At 38.8% G+C, this 20,690-nt stretch overlaps 2 protein-coding genes across 3 annotated transcripts; one reads left to right on the top strand and one right to left on the bottom strand.

Annotated features, from left to right (window-relative positions):
* Positions 1-302: 302 nt before the first annotated feature.
* ccdc57 (coiled-coil domain containing 57) lies at positions 303-13,011 on the bottom strand. The gene is given in 20 exon segments (XM_057358443.1): positions 303-1,155; positions 2,728-2,887; positions 2,988-3,116; positions 3,373-3,521; positions 4,028-4,247; positions 4,733-4,789; positions 4,925-5,125; positions 5,202-5,302; positions 5,519-5,710; positions 5,845-6,028; positions 6,951-7,073; positions 7,977-8,139; positions 8,267-8,425; positions 8,855-9,055; positions 10,137-10,208; positions 10,284-10,441; positions 10,919-11,020; positions 11,506-11,614; positions 11,732-12,190; positions 12,559-13,011. Coding segments are annotated over 19 exon segments (3,063 nt in total). The 5' UTR covers positions 12,130-12,190; positions 12,559-13,011; the 3' UTR covers positions 303-970.
* Positions 13,012-13,636: 625 nt separating this feature from the next.
* On the top strand, positions 13,637-19,413 carry slc16a3b (solute carrier family 16 member 3b). 2 transcript variants are annotated; one of them, XM_057358446.1, is made up of 5 exons: positions 13,637-13,983; positions 16,168-16,421; positions 16,623-16,766; positions 17,062-17,835; positions 18,283-19,413. In XM_057358446.1, the coding sequence occupies exons 2-5, from the start codon at positions 16,199-16,201 to the stop codon at positions 18,609-18,611; spliced, it is 1,470 nt and encodes a 489-aa protein (XP_057214429.1). In that variant the 5' UTR covers positions 13,637-13,983; positions 16,168-16,198; the 3' UTR covers positions 18,612-19,413. The 2 variants fall into 2 exon arrangements, with proteins under 2 accessions (XP_057214429.1, XP_057214428.1); XM_057358445.1 differs by having other exon boundaries at positions 13,638-13,983; positions 16,171-16,421.
* The last annotated feature ends 1,277 nt before the right edge of the window (positions 19,414-20,690 follow it).

Genomic DNA, 20,690 nt, shown 5'->3' on the forward strand with positions numbered 1-20,690 from the left:
TAGGAAAAGGGGACATACTCTTGTTTAAACTTCCACGATATAAATATGAAAACGTTTTTTTCTGAGTGCTTAGTTTGCATTATTATTATTTTTATTCAAATACATAACGTATAAATTATTTGGTATTGTTGGCTTTTAACGAAACAATTAAATTAAACATTAGCACACGTTTTAGGCTTGTTCGACTTGATGCGGCGCCGCAAGATCCGACAAGCGGGTGACATCACAGTACCGCGAGAGCGATTAGAAAAACTATAAAAAGTTTGGTTTCGAAACGCTCTCGCGGTACTTTGGTGTCATCCACGTGTTCTGATCTTGCGGCGCCGCATCAAGTCGAACAAGCCTTTTGTGTTTTGCTGATCGTTTGGTGACGCTGCTGATCACTTGAGACACGTGAGAGACTGCGTGACTGAATTTTTGACGGTTACCAGTGAACAAAACGCACCAATCAGTGAGCGGAGGTGTGCATAAGAAGCCAATCAGAATGAATGCAAGGGTGTTGCTAGGAGATAGGGTGATGTGGGTACAATGCTGTGGGAGGAGTTTAATCCTACACCTGCTGAGACTGCGACGTAAATCAAGGAGGCGGGCCTCTGAAAGGAGCTGCTATCGTTCAAAGAAACGAATTCACAAAATGTTTATATTAGTTATAAAAACAACATTATACAGCATGTAAAGCATATGAATATTTAAATACTTATGCGAGAACCATCTGAATACATTTAGACACTTTTTTATTAACATATTTTTTAAATGTGTGTAAATTCTTTGGAAAAACGTAACATTATAGAGAAAACGTTATGTATAAATCTCTTGATGATCATAACAAATGACTGGTGATTTACATTTATGTTGTTTACATCATACAATAATTTATTAAAACAAGTTACAAAAAAGCAGAATAAAAAATAGGCCTACAGTACTTGTGTATTCCCTCATAAAAAATGGCTCATGAGGATCGATGTCTTTTTTAGTCTTTAATGTTGTAATTTCGAATCCTTCCTAAATTTCCAACAGGCCGTGTCTTTTGTTCATGTACAAATGTTCGACTTTGTTTCTTTTCTTGGAGTGATGCTTTTGTGCCTTCTACGCTGACCAGTGGAGTAGGTTGCTCACGGGCACTATCTTGCGCTCTCTTGTCTGCAGCCACATTGCCTGAGAACAACCATTGACAACAGGTTAAAACCCATTAATGGTGAATAAAAGTGCTGGTTTGGTCTCTGCGAGAAATGAGCCATGAGCGATCAGTCGCCTTTGTGCCTATAATATGAGAATTTGAGAATTTATAAAAGTCTGTGCTCAATCACAATTTAACCTTGCGATGCTTCTGGTCTTTATGCGGTTACACAGATAGATCACACTACATTTAGTACATCATGATAACAACAACCAGTAAAAACCAGCTTTACAATGTAGCAATCTATGATTAAACAACTTCAGTGCCATTGTACTGAGACTTAACATGAGGTAAAAGAAAAGACTTTCTGACAAAGGAAAACGTTCTTATTTACAATTAGTAGTAATGACCAAAACTTCAATGTGAACAAATTAAGATCCACATCTCAAAATGATCTTGTGCGTACTAAATGATGAAGAAAAATGAAATCTGGATGAATAGAATTTCATTGGGTCCGTGGACTAAGTGTTGTGCTGTGAAGCAATGTTGATATTGAACTACAGCTTGCATGATCTTCGAGGTTGCCTGAGCTCGTGGCTTATTGCACATTGTACACTGGGCTGAATCCCAGACACACAGACTGACACATCAGTCAGCATATCAGTGCCAAGTTCTGAAATGGTGCAAAATGTCCAGTGTGCCTGGTCACGTCTGGTCCAATTTCAGTGAAAATGCCACAGAACACAAAAGAAGATATTTTGAAGAAAGTTGGTAACCGAACAGCACCGGCACAAATTCACATCTATTGCATGGACACATGCTGGTAGCATAATTCTTTAAAATATCTTCTTTTGTGTTCTGCGGAAGAAAAACAGTCATACAGGTTTGAAATGCAAAACGGTGAGTAAATGATGACAGAATTTTCATTTTGAAATGTTAAATAAACTTATAACTGTAACAAAATATAAAACACTGGGAAAACTAAAACTAACATTCATAGAGTAGACAAATCATGGAAACTAAACTGAAAAGACAATCTCAAAAAATTCAACAGACTGATGGGGCAACGATTATGAAAGAGAAGGGCAAACTGCTAGCATATTAACATTATGACCATATATTGGTCAACTTTCCTTGGCCTCGATTATAATCATGCAGTTCTGTCATGATTTCATTCACATTGCAAATATGATCCTTTGCCTTGACATTTCTAATGATGCAATGTGACATGGTTTACAGGACAACAGAACATGCTGCACCTAACCCGTAAATCTACATATTTGTTGGCTATTAAACAGTCATGATAGAAAGTCTGAACATATTTGAAGAACTTTGAAGAAGCATTTTGTTTTCTAAAAACTGAATACATATACAGTTCAAAGTGGGACAGAGGTTAAATAAGCCCCATTTTTTTGTAAAAAATACAATTGTATTGTCTTAAAAGTATACCCAATCATAGTCCACTATTTATTTAAAGATCTAAATTACATATAATATTTTCAAAATTTCATCTGTTTTAGTCCAGTTATTGATATCATTTTACCAGTTTTATATATTTACATTCAAGTAGCTATAGTTTCAAGCAAGTCATACATAGCTTTTCTTCTCACCTTTGTCCTCGCTTTCACTTGGAGAAAACAGAGATGAACTCAAACCTCGATCCAACATCTTCCACACTTCCTGTAGAGACTCGTCTGTGCCCACAGACGACAGCAGGACATGGTCAGAGTGGTTTGGTTGTGGGGATGTGTTTTCTTTGCTACCCACAAACTTAAGAAAGAAGTTATGATAAAACAACTCATCATTCACTCAATACACAAATAAAACCTTTTTACAGTGCTACTTTTAATTGGTTCAGCTGTCATAGTACCTTGCTTCTGGCAGGTGGATCCCATGGGTTGATGGATCTGTGTTTCTCTGAACTCTCGCTGTCCGAGAACCGAGGATGAACTACGATAGGCTTTCTCTTATTCTGATCTCTCTGAGCATATTGTAGTTCCTATGAGTAAGAATCAACAATATGATAAGTAATTTTATGCTTGTATGATTATCATCTACAGTGTATCTTTATGTATCTGACAAAGGACAGTTCAATGACCTCTGTGACCCTCCAGTGGCCTTGATGAAAAAGCTGTGTCTAAATCAGCAGATAGTGTAAATTTACATAGGCCAGTCTGATTACCAAATATGTCCTCTGTATCAATACCGTGAGCATGTTTCAATCGAACAAAGTCTCGGTCTCCTGCTTGAGTCACCTGAGTGGTTAACTGGTACTGTAGCTGTTCCAAGGTAGATAAGCGACTCTTTGACCGGAGCCCATGCTCAGACTGGCAGGGGTCTTTTCCCACCAGGCTTTGTTCTGGAACATTGCTTGGTTTGATTATGATTTTTGGGTCCCGAGGAACTGGGGCAATAAAACAAAATATAAGAGCAAACGTTAGAGAGAATGATATTTAAGAATACATTTCTAAGGATGCACGTTTTTCTTTTATATTTAAAGAAAAATAAAAAATAACTCAATTTGAGCAAGTTAACTTTACATTGTGCATTGGGAAATACAAGGAGGAATTAAGAACTTTATTCTCTCATGAAAGTTAATAAACCGAAAAATTATATTTTTCAATATAATTACAAATTATATGTCACTTCTCTTAAATTGAAGCAGATAAAATACAGAAAGCAGAGAGAATTTCTGAGACAAATAAACCTTGGGCTCTATTGAGAAGCAAATAAAGGCCACTTTAATCATTTGGACCAAGCAGTTGTGGTGGGGGACTAGCATATCAATAAGAGCCAAATTATCTGCATTAATCCTAAAAAGTGTTCCTTTAATATAAAAAAAGAACATCACTTATTCACGCTGGATGAACTACTGAAACCATTTAAGTACATTTCAAAACAGATACCAACCCTCTATTCCTGCCTCTATCAGCTGCGCTCGGAGCCTGTTTCCCATTTCAATGAGCTGCCGCTTGTCCTGACTGAGGCTGGAGATCAAGCGTGCAGCCTGTTTGAGCTTCGATTGAAGCAGAGCGACATCACCCAGGGCGCCCCCTCTGGCTGATCTTCCTAACAGCAGCTGCTGTCTCAGGGACAGGTTCTCCTCCTGGAGCATCTTCACGGTCTCACTCTTGAATATCAGACAGGTGGCGTTATAATCTCAGAGATTCTTTGTTAGGGAACCATTTACTACAGTCTTTATGAGAGACCAAAATGTCAGGTATAACTTGCAGCAGGAACAATCTGTCTGTGTGTGTTTTGATGGGAAGGGGTTCTTGATTTTATTTAAAAATGTAAAAATCTCAGATAAAATGGTACAATGTTTCAAGTGACTAGCATATTTTGATACACATTTTTAAAACGGTTTGACTTTCTTCCGCAGAACACACAAAAAAAGTTATTTCTAAGAACATTGTTAACTGGCACCCATTCACTTGCATTGGTTTTGTGTCCACACAACAGAAGTGAATGGGTGCTGGCGCTGTTCGGTTAAAAACTTTCTTTAAAAAATCTTCTTTTGTGTTCTGTGGAAGAAAGGTTTGAAATGACAAGAGGGTGAGTAAATGATGACAAAACCATCACTTTAATGAACATCATGGATTTACAATATTGTACCTGGATAAGAACAATGGGCTCTCTCCTGCTTGCAAGGTCCACCTTTAATGCTGATACCTGACCACAAATATTTTGTAGTTCAATAAAAATATAATGTCTGTAGGAAATTATTATATGAGTTGCTATGTTTTAAGCAGAAAACCATAATCTTTGCATTTATTAAAGCATTTAAGATAATACTGTAAAACGTGCCTGGTTTCCAAGGGCCACATTCTCTAAGTTATGGAGCAAACTGCCTTTCTGGTACTCTTCAGCCTCCTTTCTCACTTCCTGTAACTCCAGCTCAGTTGCAGCCAATATTTGCTTTAGCTTGGCGTCGTTTGCTGCTGCTGCCCTCTTCTGATTGGCCAGCTCCAGATGTAACCCCTCCTTCTCAACGTGTTTTGAATGACACTGGAAAGAATTAATAATTCATAAATGATTCCATGCTGAATTTTAGATGCCGAGTACTTTAGGCTAAAATCATTACTTGTTGGGTGAGCTGCTACACAGCAGACTCCAAATGGGCAAGTCTCACTTCCTGTTTCTTCAGAGCAGCTGCACTGGCCACTTTCTCTGCTCGCTGCCCACCTACAAACACACAAACACTTTTCAAAACACAATGTTCCTGCTAAGGTCTACCCCCCATCTTTTCCTCTAGGCTTCCTCTTGGTTCTGGAAAACATTGTGATATATGACGAATGAAACCTGTTATTTAGGATTCAAGTAGCTTTTGCCAAGGCACAAAGAAAACATGTTTAACTTAAATGAAGCAGAGAACATGTGTATGAAAGGTTTTTCAGTCACCTATGGTCTCATTGAGGGATCTGATATGGTTTTGGAGGTAAGCATTGTCAGGGGAAACAGGAAGTGTAAAGGCCGGAGTGTTGGAAATATTGACGGTCTTGGAAGCCTCCTCCAACCGCCCCTCAAGATCACGACATCTGGCCTTGAGCTCCTTGATTTCCTTCTCCAAAGCCTGAGTGTACTCTATAGTACCTAAAATGCACATGTCACAGCATGTCACAAAACATGTTCCAAAAACCTCTGATGACTCATTCCTCAGGCATTTAGAATTGAAATAAACAGGTTAATGTACTTATTGAGTTTGTAAAATCATTTTTTAGTTTGACCTGCAGTGCTGGGATCTGTATCTTTGCTCCTGGCTGGGTTCTGGCTCTGATATGGTGGCATCTGTTTGCACAGGTTCTCCATATCTTTCCTCATTTCAGCCACTACACTTCTAAGACTACTGTTCTGCTGCTGGAGTCTCCTGATCTCCTCTGAAGGGAAACTACTGCTGTGCACTGCAGAAGCCTGTTTGAAAAACATAATAATTTGAATTATTGAAGGCAAATACCCACCACTAGGTGGAGGCAAGTGTGTGTGGAATGATGACAAACCTGCCTTTTCAATCAACGAAAAATGTATTACGGGATTGAAAACACACACCACAAAAAAAAAAGTATTACTTTACGGTCAGACCCGGGTCACGGACCCAAATGCCAGCTGGCAATTCAAGTGATGATATATAAGCCAAGTTATGTTGTGCTGAATATATGGATACGTGGTGTTATGGGATATAACCTTTCCTTCAACATACTGTCTAGGGAGTTTGTGAACTTTCAAAGTAACTTTCTGTTAGTGACCAGGCAACCCTTGCTAGTATGGTATTTAAAGTCTCTTAAATGTGTCCTGATAAATGACCTATCAAACAGCTGACAGAGACTATAAGAACATCCACGGCACTCTGTAATATCAGCTACATGTGACAAAATCTCTTCAGAAAAGCAGTAAGAGCATTTCGCATACTGTCCGTAGTTCTATGGATTGAATGAAAGTGCAGGTGTTAAAGTGATAGTTCACCCAAAAATGAAAATTCTGTCATCATTTACGCACCCTCTTGTCATTTCAAACCTTTATGACTTTCTTGCTTCCACAGAACACAAAAGAAGATATTTTGATGAAAATTGGTAAACAAACAACACTGAACCCCATTCACTTCTATTGTATGGACACAAATCCAATGCAAGTGAAAGGGGACCAGTCACCAACATTCTTCAAAATATCTTCTTTTGTGTTCTCCAGAAGAAAATCAGACAGGATTGAAATGACAAGAGGGTGAGTAAATGATGACAGAATTTTTATTTTTGGGTGATCACTTAATGACTTCAGCTTTCTTCATGATATTGAATATGGGTCTGAATGGTGCAACAGAGAAGGCTGTGTGTGGTCGAACCTGAGTTCCAGTTGGTGCTGGTTTGGTTCCTCGAAGTGCCTGGTCTCTCTCTACGGTGACACTTTTCAGCAAAGCCACTGTCTCCTGTAACTCACGTTCCTTCTCTCTTAACTCAGCTGTTACCTGTGAACAGTTATACAACTTAAAATCTAAATGCATTTTTAGTGGCTATTCTTATTGACTTAAAGGAACAGTTCACCCAAAAATAAAAATGTCTGTCATCATTTACTCACCCTCAAGTTGTTCCAAAACAGGGCTACAGATTTGGCCTACAGATTTGGAACAACTCGAGGGAATTTTTGTTTTTGGGTAAACTGTCCCCTTAACAACCTTTTTAACCCAGGTTAATTCCTTTAAAAGTAAAAAAATAAATAAACAAAACAGAAAAGCACTTTTAACACAGCCTCATAAAATGTTCAAATACAGTCATAGAAACTTTGATGCACTGTTTAGTTTTGCTTTTGAAAGAAAGAGAAACAGAAACAACCAGAATATTACATAATAGGGATGCACCGATACCATGTTTTAAAGATAGCTTACAAGTACCGATATTTTTTTCTGGTACTCGCCGATACCAATGCCTTGTGAGACTAATGAAATATAGAATAGCTTCATAACTGCAAACAACTCCACCTTAAACACATTATGAAAAAATAAATAATTTTCTTTTCTTTTCACAAACTTTCAAAGCAAATTTCAGTCAGTTCTGTCATTTCTGTCACATGAGGTATCGGTGCATTTTTATGAGTACGAGTACATGAGCTTAGTATCGGGCTCGATACAGATACTGGTATCGGTGCATCCCTATTACATAAGACACTTTTTGCCAGGCTTGCTGTCCAGATCACCTCAATTTATCCATAAAGTTTATTTAATTTCATTTTCACATCAAGACCATAGCTAGGAAATTTTTTTAATGCTGCTTTCATTTTCTTTAAAGTACTTTAATGTTTTTTAAGGTAGCACTGTTTCAGTTTAGATTGAATTATTCGTGCACCCGGCTTAAATCTGACTGCATTAGCTCACCTGATCTCTGGCCTGTGTCAGGCTTTGGATGAGCTCCTCACTCTTCAGGTAATGTTCAGAACGCACCCCCTCACAACGATGTTCCCAGTCCAATTCCAACTGAACTCTCTTTTGCTCCAGTGCCTGTTCCCTCTGCAGACCACTAGCCACCTGCTGCTTATACCTGACAACAATACAATTTAGGTCAAAGCTCTTAGATTACGTTTTTAGAATAATAAGAAAGAAAATCATTTTGGTGTGTCCACACATTCGACAGGTAGCGTACAATCATTCATCTCGTGACCTCTCACCTCTCCACATCCTCCTTACACTTTTGTAGCTCTGCTTTCACTTTGGCCTCACTCTCTCCTCCAGCAAGCAGCTCTGTATCCTTGGCAACCATTTCTTTGGAGACCTGAGTGATGTAAGTATCCCAGCCAGATCGAGTTGTTTCCAGCTGTGTTCTGAGCCTGTGGCATGTTAAAAGATTCAAATCTAGTGTGGATCTAGTTACAGTTGCAGCTGAGGTACAAACAACATTGCAGGAGATTCTTGTATCTGTAGTGTGTCTTGATGTCAAGTTTATATTTTTTGAGTATGTATATGACAAATTACAGTACAAGCACTTCTGGTTACGTTCAGCGCTTAAAATAAAAATGTTATATAATCTGAGTGCTTTGAAAGACATTCTGAGAGACATCCACACATTTACTCTCAATGTATTTACAATCATTTAGTCATCAGCTAGAGCCGATGGTTATACATTGCCTCCCACCAAAATGTCATTTTTTCTAGGATATGAATCATAAACAAAGAAATAGATCAGTTGGGTTTTTATAAAATTAACTACAGAACAGTTGTGTGAAAATTAACATCTTATTTCTGTAAAAGTGTCTTACTCCTGTATCTGCTGGTCTTTATGGCTGAGGTCATCCATGTGGCTCTTTTCTCTCCTCTCATGCTCCAGGTTCAGCCTGTCCAGTTTGGCTTGCAGTTCTGAGGTCCTGCCCTTCTCTTCCAGGAGATTCCTGGCATGAGCTTCTCTCATGAGGTCCAGGGCATCCTCGCTCTCCCGAGACCTCCGTTCTAGCTCTGCGTGCCTGTAGAAGGCAGCAGCGGCCCAGCGTATATCACATTTCACAACAGCACAGAAAGAAAACATTCAAGGCTAACCAGAGTAATCTGAGCTACACATAATAATCCACCAAGTGCATGTCATTAGTAGTTCTTTTTATTCGACATTATTGTCTAAAAAAACACGATTAAGTCTCACTACAGGTAGGAAACAGCAGGGATCTGGGGCCAGATTCATGAGACAGTTCTTAAGACAAAATATAAGATTGTTCTTAAGATAAACTATAGGAAGTTCGTAAGAAGTTCTCAAATATTTTCTTAAGAACATTTTTGTAAGAATAAATGACATATGCTTTGTCAATGATTACACTCGCCGCCTGCTCGGGAGGTAACTGTATATTTTCATCTCTATTTGTATAACAAGCGCCTTGCATTCTTATATTGGTGTGTGATGTGTTAAACTGGATTTACTATTGCATGTTAGCTAAAATGTTCGCAAGCATCACAAAATTATATTTATTATAATACTTTTTGTTAGTTACTACACCATAATATTTGTGAATCTCTCTGTTTCCAGTTGCTTTGTCCCAGAATAAACGTAAACAACACTTTTTTAATAATGTTTTAATAATGAAAGCTAAAGTAAGGGAGCTAGACCTTTAATTATTATATCAATATTAAAACTCCTTAATGGCAAGTAAATGTCAAAATTACGATTCTGGCTTAATACAATATACTGTATGTCACTTGTGAAAAAAACAAATACATGTATTAAACATTTTACCTTTTGAGATTTAAGTAAGGCTATCTTAATTTTAAGATGATATTTACAACTATTTATCTTCTTTTTCCTAAAATCAATCTTGAGAAAAAAATTAAGAACTAATTAAGAAAAATTAAGCATAATATTCCCAACTTTTTTCGTAAATCAGAATTTAAGAAAAAAATATGCCAGTTGAGAAGAAAATTCTTCTCAAGAATGTTTTGTGAATCCGGCCCCTGGTAATATTATACTATCATAATATTTGGAATCCTGAATATACTAATGTTCAGGATGATTTTTTATTGACAGATAAGCACAGATCCTAAATTAAAAAATAAACTTACTTCCGGTTGTAGGCTTCCCGGTCGTTCTTATAATTTCTCTCCATTTGTTGTTTGTCATCAAGCTCTTTTATCCTAGGGAACAGTTATCTTATTATATTCAAACAGTAATGTCCTATGTCTAATTTCAGTGCACGAATGTCAATTTACCTGGAGTCTTTCATCGCAGTGGTGTTTTTCAGCTCCCAATCTTTGCGCTGGACCTCTTTCTGAGCCTGCTGGTAAAGTTCCTCAGATGCCTGCAGAGCCTCAGTGACCTGACTGTGAGCTTTGGCGTGGACCTCCAGCTCTTTGTTCAAAAGCTTTTCCTGGACAGTTTAATATTATTATTAAACTCAGATTAATTCATGAAGAGGGTCACTCATACCATAGATGCACTATATCACTGAAAGTATGTAGACAACACACTTGCTGGACCATGGTGTTGCTGATGATAGGTAATGGGCTCTGGTTCAGTGTTTTACCTCATCGCAAAGGTGTTTGTTTAGTGGAGTTCAGGTCTGGCCTTTATGCAGGTCAAGTTCCTTCACACCAGAAAGAGTAAATCATGTCTTTATTAACCTTGCTTTGTGTACAGGAGTGTTTGTGCATTCTGGAACAGGATATGCCTTCCCAAGCCGCTGCCACAAGTCATAAATAGGCAATCTAGAATGCCATTGTTGGTCATAGTATTAGGATTTGTCTTTGTTGGAATTAAGGCACCTAGCCAAACCCATTTATAAAAAGGGGTGTCTTCAAACTTTCGGCCATATGACAAGAGACGTTTTCAAGGATGTTTGTCTTACTTGAAGCTCGTGGGAAAGAATAACATTGTTCATCTCATCCAGCTTCAGACTGAACTCATGTTCTCGCCTTCTCATCTCGCTGTCAAAATCTGACATCATTTCCTGTTTGGATCACAGTGCATTTATGTATCATTTAAAATCACAGAACCTATTTAAATGAAAGACAATAAAAAAAATTTTTTGGAATGTTTACGCATACTGAACTTCAACAACACTCAAATGTCAAAGGTAAGCGACAGTGAAATGCAAAACAACACCTAACCCCAACCTATTTGTGAACTGACCTGAATACACTACAGCATAAATAGCATTAGTTCAAAGACATTATCTGAAATCCTTCACAGCCTTATCATTTTACTTTAAAGAGTGAGGTGAGGACTGCTTTAATGAGTAGTTGGCATAGATGAATGACTAAGACCTCCCGCCACCTGGAATCTTTTTAGCTCAGCGAGTTTACTTTAAATAACATACAATGCACTGGCAATAATCCGAGGCCATTTGAATTGTGGATTAATTTGCAGAACAGACACAACAGCGTAATTCTTCATATACAAAACATATTACCAAATTGCCAGTAATAAAAACACCTGTTTCTGCAGCGCCAGCTCCCCATCAGACTCTCGAATTCGTCTCTGGAGATCCCGTCTCAAAGTTTCATTCTACTCCCTGAGTTTCTCAATCTCGCCTTCCATCGCCCTAAAAAGCAAGAACAGGTGTCATCAAAATTCCACACACATACGAAAATACAAATTGGAATTGAATATAAAGGCATATAGATGGTGAGATGAGGGGTCTGTTATTGAGAGGTCATACCTCTGCACCTTTTCCAGTTTCAGGCGGTGCTCGACTCCCCTCTTCTGATACTGCAATTCCAAATCATCTTTCATTCTCCTGTGTTCCTCCAGAGCATCCTGGAGTTTTGCTATCTCAATCCTCAGCTCACTGACTTCTTCCCGTCTGGCACTGTCCTCGGTCAGAGCATGGGCTGCAAAGGCATCGTAACGCTCCAGCTCTTTGTCCCGTTCTTCCAACACACGCAAGTTGTATTGAAAGTCATCCCGCAAACGGAGGAACCGCTCTTTCTGGGCCGAGAGCTCTGATGTGGCATCATTTAGAGCGGTCTCCAGTTGTTGGATCCGCAAAGCCTGAAGTTCTTTCCATTCTCGTTCTTTACAGGCCAGCTGGGCTTCCAAGTTCACAGCTTCCTGCATGGTTATGAAGCAGGTGTTGAATAACAGGCTACTGCAATACCTGGCATCCTGTTAAGCAAGACTGTAAACACAGTGATTACAAAGTGTTCATCAGATGGTCAGAAGTATACATGATTAATTAAAACCTTATACACATTAAAATTATTATAAAAATGAGTTTATAAATAAATGCCCTGTATTGACAATGACATCTGAGAATGGTATTCTAGTTATATTCTTTGTGACCAGAAAATAATGAAAACAACTCATCTAAATTTAGTGTGGCGTAAACGTGCAGCTATTAACATAAAACTCAAGGTCAAATCAAAACAGTGATGGGTGGATAAAATGTATAGCTAACAGAAAAAGTAGAAACAAAAACAACAGGTAAATTTTAAAGTCAACAAACAGAATGAGAATCGTTGAAAATACTTCAGCTGTTTTGTTTACCGTCATGAGTGTATTAGCCCAAGCATGGGACAGGTTTAGCTGTTACACTATCTCGAATTCTTTTAATTGATATTTTTTGGAACAAACTTTCCCCGGAAATGAGTAAAATACAAACTACACAATAAAAACGCATTAACGCCGTTGTTGAAAACGTCTAAGGTAGGTCGCTTTAGACATTTTAAGGCAAGTTAGCTAGCATGCTAAGGTATAGCATAACGTCGCAGTTTAGCGCCGCCTTCGAACACTGTGATTGTTTCCATGGCAACAGAAAGCGTCTAAGAAAATATCCGTTTCCATGGTTTCCGCCTACTACATGGTTTTTCGCAACAGAAGTTCCCTTTTCGTACTACTAACGTTAAACGTCATATGTTTACTGTAATGACAGGATTGATGACTTCTCTTCGGATAAGGCCTAACGTATTTCTTGCATGAATGATCATTTCCCTTATATGCGCATTGTCGTAAATTAGCAAATAGGTAAATTTCGAAAAGGTAATTAAATGTTTCATTAATGTAGGAATACTATGAAGACACATTTAACGTTAGACAATTTAAAAAAATACTGTTAGGACAAAAATAGCTTTTTTGTTATTTTTTCGGTACAATGGAATGAAATGTGCACTTTACACATTTCTAGACCTCTCATGACAGGTAACGTAACAGAGTTGAGCTTTTTTAGCATTTGTCCAAACGTAAAAGGCAAGCTTCCCCGAGTGTTCCTTGTACAAAAGCAACTGACGTAAAAGGAAATGAGACACCGGACTCACGTGCTTTCTACCTGCGTGCTGTCACGTTCTCATTTGTATCTGTAATTCAGAGTACAAATGATGCTTTCGCTCTCATTTCTCCTTTGTGGTGTGTTTTAAAACTATACCACATTTTTCAAATAGAGAAAATCGTTTCCTATTTGCTGTCTTCACTTGTCAACTTGTTTTAAGTGTCTTGAGTTGTTGACAGGCAAGAATACTGCATTGCAAGGAAGTGTCATCATCCTGTTAACTCTTCACATTTACTTGTTAATGTGTATATAGATTTGTGAAGTACCCAGCTGGGATAGAAAGAGACAAAGCTGATGCTTCAAATGTTCAACGAGGAAAGGTCCGTAAATCCTCTTTAAATCCCCAGAGCACATGGTGTGTATCGGTACGAGCAAGAGAGAGAGAGAGAGAGAGAGAATTAAAGAGAGTGGGGAAAACGCACGTAGTGCCCTTATACAGCCGCATCATTGGCTGCACGTCAGTGTGACCCAAGTGATTCATTGGTGACAGAACCGGCTTCAGTCAGATGAGCATCGGCGAACCACCAAGAGAAGCTTCACATTTCATTCAAGTGCTTCTTTTAAAGATGTGTGCCGTACGAACGTGATGAACCTGGTCCCAGGAGAGCATCATCAGACGAAGACCTTAAAAACTAAGCGTCGTTAAGGTACGTATGGGACTGATGCCTTTAAATATGTCGACGCGTGTTCGGGAATAATGATTGGGTGCTTTTGCGCATGTTATACATGCGTGCGCGAGGAAGGGGGGATGCTATCCGTGGGGGCTTTTATGTGGATGTTGACTACGAATTTATCCGGCTTTAGTGATTAGTAACAGGTTCTGGATAATCTGTACTAATAATACTATTTAATAAAACAATTTAGTACTTAATGATTATCCACGTATTTTGGAAGATATATAAAATATATGAGAAATTATACACTTTATAATAGAATCGCATCTAACGTGTATATAATGCATAACAACATACCGATAGGCATACATTTGTGTACAGTAAAGCGGTCCGTGAAAAAAAATCTTTTTTTTCTTTCTCTGCTTTCTTTTTTTATACAAATAGGTTTACTTCCATATGGTTGTGGGTACATGTATGGTTTTAAACACATAGATCGTGGGGCACAGTGTTGTTTTGTGGATGGAGAAGAGCATGAAAGTCACGTCTAGCACGTAGACCAGCTGAGCGCGCTACATCACAACCACTTGATGCTAATATGTAGACACGATGACAAAAAATCCTATAAATAATGGAACAAAATATTCTGTAGTATATTTAGTCTGGTAAATGGGACCCGTAAAGCGTGTTTACCCGCATCTTTGAGCTATGGTACACAACGTCAGTCCAAATATGTCCATATATCATCAATCACGATATTTAAAAGCATCGTTATTAGCTTTCAGGGAAGAATATAGCTGGGATGTTCAAGTGATGTAGTGCTTAATTCCTTTCTGAGAATTCCTTCCACAATCATTCAATCGTAAAAAAATAATAATTACAAACATTAATAAACACAAGTGACAGTGTTTTTTGTGTCCTCTTTGTAAATCAAAAACTGTATAAACCACCTTGTCATACACGCGCACTAGATTGACAGATTACAGTCAGCACGTGTCATCAATTAGCATGAACCAGTCAAGATCTTAATAAATGAAGTAAATAACCAACCAGCTGTGATCTGTTTCACATAAACAATGTAGTGACCCTTCTATATTGACCCTTAATAATCCATTATAACCTAAACATAATTTGTATGTATAAACATCTATAAGTGAAATACCAAACCAACAAAAGTTATACCAGGGGAGGTGATGCTGGTCATTGAAATGTGTGCCACACGACTAAATGTCAGGGTCTTAAATTAGGATGGACATTATGGCTCTGCCCATTGGAGCTTTTTAGACATGTCCCATTGGCCCACCCCTAACCCCCCACTAGAGAAGTAGATATCAGGGTGGCACTGCTCACAGCTAGAGAGAAGCAGTTTTTTTTTTTTTAGAGACCTTGCGAAAGGTAGGTTGCATATATTGGTTGGTCAACTGATTTTCGATTGCGTGCCGACAGTTTTATGTAGTGTGTCATTTGTGATTGATGTTCAGAAGCTGTTTGAAGGTATTTTTACTTGCATCACATATTGATCTGCTATTGATCTGTATCTGTTGCTTGTTAAATGGTACTCTTCCTAGGTTCATCAGTCATACCAATATGGTTTGGTGCGATTTACATAGAAAACAGGTTTTCAATCAGCATTCAATTGCATTTAGTTTCAAAATTCTTATATTGATTCAATGGCTTTAAACTAATGACCAGCAGCTTGTTTTAAATTCGTGTTAAAATGACTGAATAAATCAGTTCCTGTCATTTAAGAAGGTTAAATATACTTTGCCTTTTATTTTATGTTTGAATTAAGAGTTTGTTATTTATGCCACTGAATGTGTTGACATAATTAAAGAAATAGCAAGTAATATCTTACAGATGTTGGGTAGTCAGTTGTGACGTATTTCTTGGCAGATCTTTCGGAGTGATAGTTGGGAAACATGTATTGTACAGCAGGTTAGAGGTGACGTGACATTTGGCTATAAACGAGTTGTAAATTGTTGTGATGCTCATAAAATGTGTATTACATTTAACGTGTTGCGCCCAGAATGTAAGACTTGGGTCTTGAGAGATGATATGTGGTTTCTGGCAAGAACATGGCTCTGAGGGTGTGAATCTAGGATGCCAAGGATGCCACATGTTTGACAGTCAAGCCATAATCACCACTAGACACATGTGCTTTTACAATTCAACATACCAAACTTTCCTAGTGTTTTTGAAATAACTTTTTTTTCTTTCTAGTAGTTTTGAGACCTGACCTGCTTTAAGCATCATGGGTGGCGTGGCAGTAGACAGTGGTGACAGTGGGGTCAAGGCACCTGATGGAGGCTGGGGTTGGGCTGTACTCTTCGGGTGCTTCATCATTACCGGTTTCTCCTACGCATTTCCCAAAGCGGTCAGCGTCTTCTTCAAGGAGCTCATCCGGGAGTTTGGAGTGGGCTACAGTGACACTGCTTGGATCTCCTCCATTCTTTTGGCAATGCTTTATGGCTCAGGTAAGGATCACTGCATCACAGTTGCATCACAGTTCTTGTGAAGAAAGCAATGTTTGGAAGCTAGCTTGAGGGCATTTATGACCTTGTAAAGCACGATTTGCTTATGTAAATGTGAGTTGTAAAATAAAACAAGTGTATCTGTAATGTCTGCCTATGCTAAGTGTCATACAATATAAACTAATGGAGGTCTGCTTGCTGCAGGGCCGCTATGTACTATCTTGGTAAACCGTTTTGGGTGTCGGCCTGTGATGATGGTCGGTGGCCTTTTTGCCTCCATGGGAATGATCATGGCATCCTTTGCAACCAGCATCATCCATATTTATCTCAGCACGGGAGTCATAACAGGTAAGCATTACTTTGATCTCATCCCAAAAGTTGTACAGAAAATGACATGTATACTGTAAAAAATGTTGGGTTATTTGAACCCATCACTGGGTCAAAAATGGGTTCAATTAACCCAGAATATGGTTATATTTGACCAAACAATGGGTTAAAACAACCCAGCATAAGTTAATTTATACAACCCAACAGTTGGGTTTGTCCATTTTTGACCCAATGCTGGATTGAAATAACCCAACATTTTTTTTTTTTTGAGTGTACAGTTTCAACATCACACATGACAATGTTGATTTTACTGCAGGTTTGGGTCTCGCCCTGAACTTCCAGCCATCCCTCATCATGCTGAACAGATACTTTAGTGAGAAGCGGCCCTTGGCTAATGGTCTAGCTGCAGCGGGAAGTCCCGTGGCTCTGTGCTGTTTGTCTCCTCTTGGTCAGGTCCTTCAGTACAACTACGGTTGGCGTGGAGGCTTTCTCATCCTCGGAGGCCTGCTGCTAAACTGCTGCGCGTGCGGTGCCCTCATGAGGCCCTTGATGGCTCCAAAAAAGAGCGAGGTGGATGAACCTGAAAAAGATACAAAACCCAAACCAAAACCCAAGCTGCTTGACTTTAGCGTCTTCAAAGACCACGGCTTTTTGATTTACACAGTGGCTGCCGCTATTATGGTGCTTGGACTTTTCGTACCTCCCGTGTTTGTGGTTAGCTACGCGAAGGAACTAGGCAATGAGGATACCAAGTCTGCCTTGCTGCTCACCATACTGGGGTTTGTCGATATCTTCGCCCGGCCCACGTGTGGTGTAATTGCTGGACTCAAGTGGGTGCGCCCCAGATGCGTCTACCTCTTTAGTTTCGCTATGATCTTCAATGGCATCACTGATCTTGTAGGCTCCTTTTCCAAAGACTATGCATCTCTCGTGGTGTTCTGCATATTTTTCGGCGTCTCTTACGGTATGGTTGGAGCCCTGCAGTTTGAAGTGTTGATGGCCATCGTGGGAACGGAGAAGTTCTCAAGTGCGATAGGATTGGTGCTGTTGGTCGAAGCCTTCGCTGTGTTGGTGGGACCTCCTGGAGCAGGTTGGTAAAAACATTTAGCATTAAAGAACACTGGCTTTACATGCATTACATTCCTACATAGCAAAGCAAATGGATTTAATGTTGAATAAACATTAATCTTAACATAAATCGACTATTGTGACCAACTATCTAGTAAAAGTGTCATTCTTAAACTTCATTGGTTAAAGATAAATAGAAGGAATGTGGTTTGTCACATACCTTAAGAGCCTTTTGTTTGGGGTTACAAGGACAATCTATTTATACAAGGTCATGTGGTTCCTTGAATTCCTTTTTAGTTTTTTTATCCCAGTGACCCATACCCCAAAGCAAATGGATTTATCACAACGTTGGCAGCTACTGCTCACAGGTCATGGGCTGTTTCTCTGAGACATCAATGACCTTGGATGGCTGCCACAATGATTGGCCAATCCACACAGGAAGTGATGTCACCTGTGTTTTGCTTCACAGGTCGCCTACTGGATGCCACCAAGAACTACACGTTCGTGTTCCTGCTGGCAGGGTGTGAGGTTGTTCTCTCCGCACTTGTGCTCGCCATCTGTAATTGGCTCTTCATCAAGAAAAAGCCCCAAGAGCCCGACCCTCCAGCTAAGATGGAGATGGCCGTTACAGAGGCAGAGATGGAGGTGCTCAACAAAGCTCCACAAAAGGAGCCGGAAAACAAAGATGATGCGGGAGGGACTGGGAAAGAGCAACAGGAAACCTTAAAACCAGAGGATGACAAAGTTAAAGAGCCTGAAAGCACAGGGGTGGACTCGGCAGAGATTGAGGTTTCCTAAAAATTGACTGAAGAAACCGGTGTTGTAGTGGAACCTGAATCCTCCCACATGTTAAACACTCCAAACTAGAGCAGAGCACTAGCAATGTTAAGGATTACCAGCTTGCTTGCTTTGTGGCATAACCTGTTTGATGTGGATTGTCTGTAGTAAATTCTAACTACTGTATTTTTTTTAACTGGTTCTAAGAGAGCACAGGAGTGTAAGATTATTTATTTTTGGTTGTATTAAAGCCCTGTGTTTCGGACAAATCCAAACACTTGGGTTTGTATGAAACGCAGGGTCCTAGTTAGTCTTTTTTAATTGAACACGTGCTTATTCTGAATTTGCTAAATATTTGTGTAGAATTTTAAGGATATAATTTTACACATTTTTGTAGTATTTTTTTGTTGCTATTTTAACGTTATCAGTATTTATAATAGATACAGTGCTGCTGTCAGTTGGCAGCTAGACCTGTTTGTTTTGTTTTAATCATCTTAACTTCAGACCAACTGCATCAATCACAAGGAGAGGACCATTCCGTGCATTTGTACAGTATATGTAAAATGTCTATTATTTTTCAATACTCCAAATGTGTAGACGTTTCATTGGGTACCCTTTTGGACAGCAAAAACCTTGATTAAAAATGATGACCATATATGTTGGGGCTGATAAAAACCTACAGTATACAAACTTTGTCTCACCAGAGGTTTATGGCTAGGGACCTTCTATTTTGTACTAAAGACACCGATATGTTTGGTTGTGCCTTAAATCTGATTTGTAGCCATAATTTAGTTCTAGAAATAAATCAAATGCGTTTCCTCTCCACGGAATCTTGTCAGTTACTTTTGGCATAAACTTACTTTGCAAAGCACTCATTGAAATAAAACATTTCATAATTATTTTTTTATGTGTGAAAATGGAACTGCACATTAAAAAAATCAAGAATTGTATTTGAAAAACTGTAACAAAGGAATCATTAAATTATGAAAAACAATACAACTTTAAATCTAAGTATCACTCCGTTAACCCCACAACTCCGTTCTCAGAGGCGGAACGCAAGCACGTCACAAATCCTATTAGGACAGGCTTTCCACAGTATTTCAAGTCGAGTTCAGCTGGTGGCCATCTGTAAATGCGTAGAGTCTTAACGCCTTAAGCCAGGGGTTCTTAATCCTTCTGCTGTGTATAACTTGCATCCACAGTCACCCCAACACACCTGTCTGCAATATTTAAACAAATTCAGATTGTGAACAGCTGGTTTGTGTTTTATCAGGGTTTGCTCTTGGACCGAGCACCTGTGCCACAAAGAATCTCATCTGACATGTGGCAAACTAGCCTTGATCTACCACCCCTTCCTGCAGTTTCAGTCTAAACCCTGCTGTAACATACTTGCTTTTAATGTATAAAGGTCCAGTGTCAAATTTTTTGCAGTATCTAGTGACAAATGCATTATAATATATATAACCATGTCTTCAGAGGTATATAAAGACCTTGTTAATAATTAAGCGTTGTGTTTTTATTACCTTCGAATAAGCTATTTCTATCTACATTCACCATGTTGTTTCTACAGTAGCCCAAAACAGACAAACTGCTCTACGGAGCGTGTTTGGTAAATACGTTATCTCCTTCGGTAAAGAAGAGAAAATGTGACAACTTCTCTGTCCTGTGTCAGCCACCGTAGTGCTTCGAAAGGGCGGACGCCACTAAATTTCATACACCAGACCTTTAAGACTTATGGCTGGAATACACTACAAGACTTTTAAAATCTGAACAGATTTTTGTAAAACTAGACATCATACACTTGCAGACTTTTTTGAAAGTTTCAGATAGAAACACACTAAATGATCAAATCTTCAGACTGGCACAGACTTTCTGCAACAAATCCAGACTGAAAATCTGGGCAAAAGTCTTGTAGTGTATTTTAGCCTTTAGACTAAAGCACCCCATAAAAAGACCATGCTTGTACTGTAAATTCCTGCATTTGGAGGTATGGAACATCACTCTCTGAAATGAGAATTAAGGCTATTGGAAAGTGGTTATATGTAGATGCAGTTAGATTTCTGAACAGGCCTGTTTAAATACAGTGAGAAATTCACAGTG

The sequence above is a fragment of the Triplophysa rosa genome, linkage group LG18 (assembly GCF_024868665.1).
Source record: "Triplophysa rosa linkage group LG18, Trosa_1v2, whole genome shotgun sequence".
In the NCBI taxonomy this organism is placed as follows: domain Eukaryota; kingdom Metazoa; phylum Chordata; class Actinopteri; order Cypriniformes; family Nemacheilidae; genus Triplophysa; species Triplophysa rosa.

Bases quoted from the DNA above. Each gene is read 5' to 3' on its own strand.
- slc16a3b (XM_057358446.1), top strand. From the start codon at position 16,199: ATGGGTGGCGTGGCAGTAGACAGTGGTGACAGTGGGGTCAAGGCACCT. The intron at 16,422-16,622 runs GTAAGGATCACT...TGCTTGCTGCAG, and splicing joins GGCAATGCTTTATGGCTCAG to GGCCGCTATGTACTATCTTG. The intron at 16,767-17,061 runs GTAAGCATTACT...ATTTTACTGCAG, and splicing joins CAGCACGGGAGTCATAACAG to GTTTGGGTCTCGCCCTGAAC.